The sequence below is a fragment of the Podarcis raffonei genome, chromosome 5, assembly GCF_027172205.1.
Source record: "Podarcis raffonei isolate rPodRaf1 chromosome 5, rPodRaf1.pri, whole genome shotgun sequence".
NCBI classification, from domain to species: domain Eukaryota; kingdom Metazoa; phylum Chordata; class Lepidosauria; order Squamata; family Lacertidae; genus Podarcis; species Podarcis raffonei.
This window is the reverse complement of record NC_070606.1, coordinates 71757506-71769293: the sequence shown is the minus strand read 5'-3', so window position 1 is coordinate 71769293 and position 11788 is coordinate 71757506. Positions and strand designations below refer to the sequence as shown.

At 40.4% G+C, this 11788-nt stretch overlaps 1 protein-coding gene across 1 annotated transcript; it reads left to right on the top strand.

The window, feature by feature from the left end:
* Positions 1 to 1597: 1597 nt before the first annotated feature.
* Positions 1598 to 11045, top strand: SCG2 (secretogranin II). The gene is made up of 2 exons (XM_053390025.1): positions 1598 to 1724; positions 8523 to 11045. The coding sequence occupies exon 2, from the start codon at positions 8537 to 8539 to the stop codon at positions 10385 to 10387; it is 1851 nt and encodes a 616-aa protein (XP_053246000.1). The 5' UTR covers positions 1598 to 1724; positions 8523 to 8536; the 3' UTR covers positions 10388 to 11045.
* Positions 11046 to 11788: the final 743 nt, after the last annotated feature.

Below are 11788 nucleotides of genomic sequence, written 5' to 3'. Positions count from 1 at the left end.
TTACTGTGTCTAGCATCAATTTAATTTCCTAACACTGATTGAATTGGAAGGAAGATTCAGACACGTTTTTGATTTTTTTTTTATTCTGCAAAAGGTCAAAATTGTCAAGAAAAATGTATTTTGCAAGTGAAGGGGAATAAAGAAGTCGTCATGGAACAGGCAGGATGCAGGCACATTTTAATAATTTTCATGCCAGGCATTCCAAGACAGAGTGCACATGGAATGCTGTAATCTGGGCACATCTGTTAATGACAAAAGGCATTTCCCCTCGCTTGGTGCAAGAGATTTTCTTGGAACCACAAAGTTGGAAGGGACTTTGGAGGTCATCTACAGTACTTCAACGCTCTGCTCAATTCAGGATCTGCCATGCAGGATGGAAGTCCAGAATTCCTGGCAGATGGCTGTCCATCCTCTCCTTAAATCTGCCAGAGAAGAGGTCCCCAGCACTTCTTAGGGCAACCCATTCCAGTGTTGAACAGCTCTTGCCATAAGAAAGTATTTCCTAATGCTTAGCCAAAATCTGCTTCCTTGCCATTTTCACCCACTAATTCTACTCCTGCCCTCTGGAGCACTATGTGGATTTTCAGGTCTGGATAAAACCCACCTAGGATGGAAGAGATATTAAGAATAAAGAGCATTCTAATCTCTTGGTAAAGGAAAAAAACAGGATGATACATATTACACTGTGCTCCTGTCTTAGCCCATGAGGAAGACAGCAAGACCAGAGGTCACTGCTAGTATTGTACAACTATTTTAGAGTGTGCTTGTTTTTTCTTTGCAGTCCCAATTTGGATTGCTTTCCTCACCCCTGCTATGCACTTTTCAAGAGCCATTTGCTAACTGTGTGACTGGCACCTCATCTGGTATAAGCTTCAGCCTACAGTGTTAAATAGTACTTGTTGAAGAACATCTGGCATATTTGAACATTTACCCCTTCATAGTTGAGGCATCTCTCTCTCTGAAAAATAAATGACTCAGAATTCTCCCTGAGGAAGGTGGAACCCACAGGAACCACCACGAGATTTTTATTCTTTGTGTTTTCACCTGCAGTTTTAAGAAACTAAGAAGAGACAAAAATACAGCACTTGCTTTAGGGATATAGAATTTATAGATGACATTGCATCTCTCATTTAAGGTGTCATTATGATTTTTAACTGGGAATCCCTCCATCATAAGTTCACCCTGCATTTGAAAACCTTCACACACACACACACACTAATAAGAGTTTGCTGGCACCGTAAAGATTAGTAAATTTATTGTGCTATAAGCTTTCGTGGCCTTCGGTTCACTTCCTCAAACGTAGATTTCAAAATAGCAGTAATAGTAAAATCCGATTCAATCCCAAAGAAAGAGTCTACAGGGGAGTCTATGAACTGGCACCTATCCGACAGGTGTAATTATTCGTTTGTCTAAGGAGGATTTCACTGGCTGCGTAAACTGCAAAGAGGAATGTAGTTCTTCTTAGAGGAAGGCAGGTGGCGTAAACGTACAATGGAAACCTGTGCAAAACACCCCAAACGAAGCTAATTCTGTAGCATTCTTTCTGAACAGCTCAGCTGCGCTTCCCCCCCCTCCGTGACCGACTGGGGTGACGTCAGTATGGCAGTGGAGAGTCAGGTGACGCACACTATAAGCGAAGGGAGCTGTCCGGGTGCTGAAAACAGTCCATAAACTTGCCGCGGACAGATAACGAAGACCATGCTTTAAATTGTCTCTGCACACAGGTAAGCAGACCTACTTTCTCTTTAATTGACAAACAGAATGGGAGACCAAATGCACACACTCTCTATGCATATACAGTTTCCACTGCAAGGATCAGGCGGGGTGGGAGGGGGATAGCATAGCCAGGAAACGTCTGAAATTGCCACCTGATGCACTTCACTTAAGTAGCACAAAAACACGGTTTTACTGGGCAATTTAAGAACATTTACTTTGCACCTGATAATGGATACTAAAAATAATAACAGCCAAAAGCCCTGGAAAAGGTTGATTCTACACAATTACTATGCAAACCAATTATACTATGGCAATATCCTAGAAAGGTGATTTTGGTAATTTCACGTGCTCTTAGTACATTATCAACATGTGCATGAAGCTATATGCTTCTAAAGAGCAGTAGTGAATTTAAGGAGAACTACAAACACCAGCAAATAAGGTTTTGCTCTTCTCCTCTAGAAGATCACGGTTCTTTCTGATTAAAGTGAAAGTGTAAAATGTTCATGGTTAAGATGGGCTCACTGGATCTCTTCAAATGCTTTAAGGGAAACTGCTGTTGCTTCATAATGAGCAATGAAATGGGGGTTTGATTCAGTGACAGTAGATTTGTACTCCATAAATGCAATGTGAATTACAAGCAAACTGCAGGGTTTCCAAATAAACAGCAATTAGGAAATATTCCCATTGTGCCTGAATGCAATGTCAATTCACAGGAAGCAGTAAACTGGAAAATAATTCAGCTGCCATGCAAAAACAGCTGAAACACCCTTTTCCTATCATTTCCTATTTATATTAAAAAAATGTGTTCTATTTGGAACAAAATCATATCCTGAGGTAGCATAGAAAATATGCAATTGTTAAAAATATTGATTTTCAGTATACTCTGATTTTCTTTTATTTGGAGCTTAAAAGTTTAAGTTTTATCAGGGAACTAGAAAAAATAGGTAATTTACAGTTAAAGTACAAAGTTTTATGGTCCAGAGTGCAAGGTAAGACAGAGTCAATGATAAGAATTCAATATTTGGAAAGAAAGCAAAAAAAGAGAAATGATTCTAAGATGCTTCTCATGACTTGGTAAAATTCTGGTTAAATTGCTGTCTAATAGCCACCTGTGTATGTCTGCTGTTGCACTGAAAAACAGCTGTAACAGAATAAAAGTATTTCCCATTCTCTTAAGGGCACTGTGAATTGCATTTCAATCACTGTTTTCCTCTACGTCCAGTCTTGAAAATTAACAAATTATTAGGTAGCAGTTGGGGGGTATTCAAAGTTCTCATTTGTGGTGCAGCTGGGAGGAAACAAGGCAATTCTGTGGAACATGGTGGTACTTCAATTACCCCAGTATGTGAAATTATTTCATACTGTGTTGCAAAAGAAGAAGAAGAAGGAAAAAGAAGCTTTCTTGACTGGCATAACAAATGAACTGTAATTTTCTACTCAGAGCAGTGGGTGTGTACAGGCATTAGGGATTTTTTCATCTCATGAATCACAGGCATATCAACAGGATATTTTACAGAGTACAAAGGAAAGGGGGAAATGAATGAACTGAAAAATATGAATTAAGCAAAGACATAGGACGCTGCCTCGTGCAGAGCCAGGCTATTGGTCCATCTAGCTCAGTACTGTCTGCACTGACTGGCAGCAGCTCTCCAGGGTTTCATGGAAAAGTATTTCCCATCCCTGCCTGGACACACCAGGAATCAAACCTGGGACCTTTTGCATGCAAAGCAGATGCTGTAGCACTGAGCTATGGTTTTATGTCTGGTATAGTTTTGCTTTACCTTGGATGGTTTGTTACCTGAAAGAGAGAGAAAATAATATATTAGAGAACCTATATTTCCTTCAGCCAGATTTTAACTGCATAGGGAACTTGAATAGTGCCCTTGTAGCCTGGAGAAATGATCTAAACACAGCACAGTATGCATGCATGAAAAATCTATTTCAAATCTTTGAGAACAGTATAGGCAAAGCCTATACTCAGGGCTTAATTTGCTTATGTGTTTTCATAGAATATATTAAGTAGGAACAGATAAACATGTCCTTTGCCAGTTCATCTCTTCACCACTGAATTCCCCCAAATCAGGGATTGGGCTGAAGGGCTTCTAGATCAGACAGCATTATTTTCATGCGGTCAGAGTGCTCTAAATCTGTTGTTTTAGAAATCAACCCCTACTCCAGCCACAGCCTTACTATATAACATCCAATGGATGCTACTGCTTGCTACCCACTTTCATAGACAGAAGGATAAAATGCCAAATAAGCAAAAACACCTGATCAATAATGTTATAGGCTTAGAATTATATTTACTATGCGCTGTATTATAGCCCTTATGATGTAAACGGGTTTGTGTATGTGTGTGTGTGTCACCTTACTATGCACAGACTGACAGAGATGAATTCTTCTTTACTACCAACAAAATGATATACATAACCCAGCAAAAATGTTCATTCAAGGCATTGGAAATCAGTGAGCTATAGACTGCTATCCAATACCCAATTATCTAGAAGTAAGCCTCATTGAACTTATTGGGACTGATTTCTGAGCAGACATGTATAGGATTATTCTGCAAACATAAAGAAACAGTAAAGGATTTTGGTCTGTTCTGATAGTCTATCAAAGATTTTTTTAAAAAAAATTAAGCATCAATAAAAGCATGTACCTGGTGCAATATTATGGAGGACATTTTCCAAAGTTCAATTTAGCTTGGAAGCACATTTTCAAAAAGCAATAATCCTCCAGGTTTACACAAAACCTTTTGGAGTGGGGGGTTCCCTAGGTTGGGGGCCACACAGGCTGTTGGAAAGGAAAGAAGGAGGTAGTGCTGAAATAAGAAGTGAATGGGACATACCTTATCTCTCTTCCTTTCTTACCTTCTCCCTCTCCCTCTTTCTCCCTCTCTCCCCCCCACCCCTTCATTCATGCATCATCCATTCATTGCTTCACACACATCTCACCCTTCCATTCATTTATCATCCATTCACTCCCTCCCTCCTCCCTCCCTTGGCTTTCAGGGGGAAGGGCATACCCAAGGAGCTGGAGAGGCACATATGGCATTTAGTTTATAGGTTGCCAATCTGTGCTTTAGCCTCTCAAGCCCCCTGATGATATTGCTGCAGAAGAACCATTTTAACTGCCTCATCACTTCCTCTCTGTAATTCTTCCATTTGAATTCATTAAGAAATAAGAAAAAGAGAGAGACAGTCATTAATAGGAATAAACTGCAATATTTCAAACAAAAATCACCCTGCAGTTTTGGAATCCTGGTTCTATTGCTTCCACTATAGTAGTCCATTTTGAGTCGGTTCTCTTCTGCAAAGTTGTGTCATTTGAACGGAGTGAATCAGCAGAACATAATGCTCTATAAAACTGTACGCGGTGAAAAAGACCAACAGTTGTCAGGACCTCAGCTGAACAGAGACCTTCTCATTTCTACAATAGATGCAATTCTGATTTTCATATACAGATACTTTATGAAGTAATTTCTATTTTGATTAAACGACTAATCAAAGAGCTGTCTCAAACCATTAGGCAGTTTTCAAACTGGTCTGAGATAGCCAGGTACTTGCGAACCTATAAAGTTATTGTACGTACCTTTATTGGAGATGATGCACAATAAATAGAATAGCAGAGCCCCTGCCAAAGGCTTAGAATCTATGATTAGAATGTAGTTATAACTACTTTATAGGGAAATGCTTATGAAGTGCCCATAGTCTCCTTCTACCATCTCTTCCACCTCTGGAATTGGGCATGAATGAAGTATTCTGTTTTTTTTTTTTTTTAATTAAATGTTTATTAGCATTTTCAAAAAACAAACAAGAACAAAAAATAAACAGAACAAAAGAAAAATACAAAAATACATAACACAATTAAACAACAAAAGAAAAATAGAAAAAACACATAAAGTTACTAATACTTATTGTTCTTAACCTTATTTCTCAGACCTCCTCACACCTCCCCTTCTTGTATTCCAATTTAAATTGTCAGTTCAGCAAGTCCTTAACTTATTTCTTTACCTTAATCTTATACATTTATTCTAACATACCATTTTTTACTTTGCTTCTTTTTTCCATTTCCTCCATTTATTTTTAACAATCTTATTTTCAATTAATTTAAAAAAGAAGAAACCAATTTTGCCTTGTTAAAAACACACATCAATACTTATACCTCATTAGTTATTCTTAAGCTTTTTTCCTAAAGTCGACCAAAATTTCCCTTCCACGATTTACCCAATTTCCTTACCACTAATTAAAAATAAAAAAAAGAAAACAAATTATCCTTATGTGCCCTTTGGATTCCCAACCTCCTCCCACCCTTTTCCCGGTTCCAATCCCCGACCAATGTCCATCAGTCTTTATGTTATTTATTTAGCCTGGAGACCTCACATCTGAGGCCCTTTTATCTCTCTCAGCTCCTTTCTGCCGGTCTCTTTGATAGTCCTTAATGTTAAACCCCAAGTCTCGAAGAGGCTCCGGCCCAGCAGAATCCTTGTTGCTTCCAGCCAGTCTTCCATACTTAAAAACAAAGCCTGTGGGGGGCTCCAACTCTTGTTTCAAATTTCTTACAGATCCAGATGTCCCCAAGGCTCCAGATTTCACCTTCCGCAGATTTGTAATCCTCAGGTCTTTAGATCTCCTCCAAGGGAGATCTCTCCATTTTCCAGGCTCCCATTCAGACCAGGCTTTCCACATCCAATTTTTATTGTCCTTTTTTATCATCATGTCAGGCCTCATATTGTAACTCTCCTTCAACTCCTGCACATCTCCTGCTTCTCCTGCTTCTCCTTCATTTTCTTCAAAGACAGCACCCAGCTCCATCATTTCTGCACTTTCAGTTTCATTTATTTGTTCAGTTAAGTAGGCTTCCTGTTTCAAGTCCTTATCAGGCTCAGAACTGTTGTTTACTGTCCAGTGTAGTAATGATATCTTTGTAGACATAACATTGTATTCATCTTTCAAGTTTCCCAAGAGAGCGAGTGTTCTGTCCAGTTCTGCTTGGAATTTACGTACTCCAGTCATTTTGTAATGTAGTATCCTTGTTACCCCTCTAGGGGGGTTTTAATTCCTTGACATTCCTTTCAGCTCAAAACCAAAAGTCCAGTTATTTTGTATCAGCCCTCAATGTTTTCAACAAAGTTGTACCAAGTAAACCAGCAAAAACAGCAGAAACAATGTTCTCTTTTTCCAGCTGGCAACTAGCTGACTAGCAGCTCTCTTGACAGCTGTCAAAATCTTCCATGCAACAGACTTTCTCTTGGGGCGTTCCCGGGTCTCGGGGGGGGGTGTGAAATTCCAGTCCCCAAGTTCTTTTTATCCTCCAGTAAATCCTTATAGTATCAAAACCGTGAAATCAAGATCTTTTCACTAAAAAACAGGTTCTCTCGACCTTAGTTGCCCAGTCCTTTGCTTTAAATTGTTTACAAAGAGGGGGGGGGTGACTTCCTTTTTAGCCCCTTCCCGCTCGTTCCAGATCCAAAATTAAAATTTTTTAACGTTCCAATCTCCGTATTACTCACGGGTTTATATTTTAGAGTCCAGTCGGTCTTGAAAGAAGTTGGCGCTCTCTGTCAATGGCTTGCGGCTTCACTCCGTAGGCGAGGGAGTACTCTCAGCACCACGCCTCACCCTGCCTCCGTTCCGAAGCCTTTAAAAAGGCTCCGTCCCGGATTGGGGGGGCGCAAGTGGTGCCCGCCGAGTCTCTGTGTTCACAGGCATCCGCGCCTGTGATTTTAAGGGTCCCCGCTTCGCCGCAGCGGCCAGACCCAGACGCTACGGAGCCGATTCCCTCCGGAGCTCGGAGGGAATCCGCCATTAAACAATGGCGCCAACCCGGAAGTCGTCGAATGAAGTATTCTGTTGTAGACAGAAAATAAGTTATGGTGTGTTCTTGGTTGTGGTGTATATTACAGTGGCCTATAACAGTTTCCCCAGTTTGCAAATGTGTCCATGGGCTCAAAAAGGTTGGTGTCCTCTAGTTTACTGAATCTTTCCCCAACCTTCCCCCCTGCAGACGCTTTGAACTACACCTCCCTTCACCCCTGACCATTGTCCATGCTGGACGGGACTAAAGGGAGTTGTGGTCCAAAGTATCCGGAGGGGATCAGATTGGGGAATATTGACTTATGGGGTGAGATCCAGTGTAGCACAAAGGCAATAGCTCATTCCCCAGGAATTCTCTTCCACACTGCAGCCTCCTGCACTCCTCAGAATCTGCTCCAGGGACTTGTGGCACCCTCCATAGCAGGTTATGGGGGGGCATATGAAGGGCTGTAGGCTGGAAATGGGAAACTAGAAGTCCCCTTGCATAAGACGATTTCTGTTGCACAAGAAGTGGTCAGCATTGGATTTTGTCCACAGCATCTGCACACACAACAGACTCCATATAGGACTTCCCCTTCTTCCTCCCCACAGCCCCTTGCACACCCTTAAGATCTTCTCCAGTGGCTTAGGGAACAACCCAGAACATACTTTGATGTGGTCACAGGGCATAGGAGAGGAATAAAAAGTTCCATTGTGCAAATGGAACTCCATGCACGGAGTGTTGGATACAACTGCTTAGGTACTGAAGTTCTATTCTAAGTTATACTCAGAGGATACCCAACTGAAATTAATAGAGCTAACTTAGCCATGTCCATTAATTTCAACGGGTCTACTTTGAGTAGGTTAGCATTGAATATGGCCTATTGTGTTTAATACATCCCTAAAATCCTGATGTTTTCTAGAGATTATAGGTCAAATCTTCATTGCTATGAGCTTAGATATTGTCCAAACTTTTGTGTGTTAATTTTCTTTTTTTTATTTTATTTTAAGGGAACATTTCAAACATGGCCGATGCTAAAACCTCAAGGCTTGCTACAGTCTTGCCCATTGCTCTGCTTTCTGCCCTGATCTGTTCTGCCACTGCTGCTTCATTTCAACGTTACCAAAACATCCAGAAAGATCCAGACTACCTGATGAAAAACTTGCAAAGGCTTCCAAGCCCAGATATGATCAAAGCGCTGGAATACCTAGAAAACCTCAGAAAACAAGCCAGCAATGGAGAAACAAGCCCAGATGATAGCTCCTATCAAAGTGTCCCATTTGCTCTGCAGCCCAAGGAAAGCAAAGATCAGAACTACCTGTCGGACAATCTAAGAGAATCTTTATCAGAAGATGAGTCACAGTGGGCTAAGGCCATGTTGGAAGCACTAAGGCAAGGAGAAAAAGAATCAAAGGGAACCCTGAAAGAAGGTAAATTCTACCCCATGAGTTCAGATAACATATTCCAAGATGGAATGACTGATGATTATGATGACCGCACCTGGCCTGAGACACGGCACAAACATTCTAAGATACCACATGTCTACTTAGAAGAAAATTCAAGAGACAGCCCTTATAAGCGGACAAATGAAATAGTGGAAGAGCAGTATACACCTCAAAGTCTAGCTACCTTAGAATCAGTGTTTCAGGAGCTGGGGAAGATGATGGGGCCAAGTAACCTGAAAAAGGGGAGGTTTGATGAGGAACAGAAACTCTATGCTGGTGATGAAGATGATGCCTATAAAGGAAACAACCTTGCCTACGAAGATGTGGTGGGAGGAGAAGACTGGAACCCAATAGAGGAAAAAGTGGAAAGTCAAACCCAGGAAGAGATCAGAGACAGTAAGGAACAAATTGAGAAAAATGAAGAGGAGATGGATGACGAAGCAAAGAGGTCCAGCATCCTGGAGGATGAGATGAAAAGAGAGGACAAAGATCAAGTGTCAGAGGATGTTTCACAGCTGATGGATTATTATTTGAAAAAGATGATAAGCAGTGCTGGAAATGACAACTCAAGATTCAAGCAAAATGAAGACAAAAGGGCAGCCAGATATTCTGGAAAGCAACTTGATCCTCAGGCTATTTATCAGTTAATAGAAATTTCAAGGAATTTACAAATCCCACCTGAGGATTTAATTGAGATGCTGAGAGCTGGTGATAAACAGAGTGAAAAAGAGCAAGAGCCTGAACTCCCAGAAGATGTTGATGACATCCCTGAAATTAATGTAGACAATTCAGATGTATTCAAAAATAAAATGAACTCTTTGAATGGTTACAGAAAGCAGCGACTTAATTTGATACCAGATAATCTACCAGAAGATCTCACTGTGGAAGATATCATCAATCTTTTGGGGGCTGAAAATGTAGGGAGTCAGAAACCATCATATCTGGCAAATCAACTCAAGCAAGAGTTGCCAAGAGTTTCCTACATGCCTGGAAGATCTAAAGGGCACCAGTTTCCCAAAGCTGCTTGGTTAAACCATTTGGAAAGACGACAAATGGAACAGGAATCACTAAATGAAAAGGAAGAAGACTTGGCAGACTACTTAGCCAAGGTGCTGGCAAAATATCCTGAGGTTGTTAATACAGGTCAGATGAAACAAATTCCACTCACACTTTCCTCCGAGGATGACTTGCAAGAAGATGACCAATTTGAGCAGGCTATCAAAGAACATCTAAACCAGCTTGGAACTCAAGAGTCAGACAAGTTGACGTCTCTCAGCAAAAGGCTGTCCATGGCCCAAGAGAATGACGACACACAAAACAGACCATATATGGATGAGGATATGCTAGCAAAGGTTCTAGACTATCTAAACCAGGAAAAGTCTGAAAGGGGGAGGGAGCACATTACTAAAAGGGCAATGGAAAATATGTAGCTATCTCCTTATTATTTCTCTTCATTGTATTGACTTCTACCCCAGTTCTGTTGTGATTTACCTTTCTTTAACAATTTGAGGCATGTTCAGACATTACACACAGCTGCTTTATGCACATAGGAATTCTGGCACCTGCATTTTCGTGAGTAATGTTACATCTGAAATGGGAGCTCATGGACCTCAGCTGTAGCTACCTCTGTGATCTCTGATAAAAGTTTTGGAACATGGAATCACAGAGATTCCTAGAGATGATATCTGTGAGTTCCCAGCAAACACATTGTTTTGCTCATGCAAATGAACATGCCCAGAGGATCCCTGCAGGTGCAAAAAGTGGCCCAGTTCTGTGTCTCAACTGGTCCCAGTGGTACATGATTTGACATTGAACAGTCTGCGTAAACTCCTCTGAGCTGTTCTGTTGTTTATGGGTATCTTTCAATGTTCTAAATCTTGGTCATGTAACAAATTGCTTCAATTTTTTTAAGAAACAGATTTATGAAATTAAGTGAAACTATGTAAAACAATGACCACGACAGATCATGACAATGGCAGAATGACAACTGCATTCTATGAGGTTTTTTAAATGAATTGAAATATTTTGTTATTGTGTGTAGTGTTTTTGTGGAGTACTGAATAAAAATAAAGCATATTATATATATAATATATATAGTTTTATTTATAAAGCTTTTTCTATTCTGTGTTTTATGGTTGATGAATAAATATTATTTCTGGACAATAGACTGTGTTTTACTTTGAGTTACCTATAGAGTGTTCTGCTGGTCCCAAAAAGAAATGTGTAGCCCAGTCATGTGCATTTTTGCTTGCAAGTATGTCCCAAGTGTGTACACACAATTGCAAGTATGTCCCAAGTAAGTGTACACACAATTGCAAGTATGTCCCAAGTAAGTGTACACACAATTGCAAACAAAATTGGTAAAGGAATACTGTTTGTTAGATAAGTGTCTCTGGATAAGAGGGTAAAAATTTTGGAACTTTGCTCTTCTATAGCTTGAAATTCTCCCAGTAGAGATTGGGTCATTGAAAAAGATCCAGTTCTATGAGATGTGATTGATTAACAACCTTTACTGGTCAGTGTACTTAAAGTCAGTTTTCCCATTGCCGTCCTTGGGAGTAATGCTCAGACTCTAAATACGCTGTTCAGTATCCCAAAATCAATGCAAGAGAGAACTATGGGCCCATCTAAGAACATCTGCAGAGTCTTTCCTGGCTGGCTCACTCACGTGAGTTAAAGTAGTTTTGAGCCTTTGGGCAACATGGCCTTTGGGATTGTAGTCGCTGACCTTGATTCAGAAGGCTCCATGTCTGCAATAGGCCCTCTTTCCATTTTAATAGATGTGAGGATACATTTATCCATTTGGGCACACACATATATCTGAATCAGAA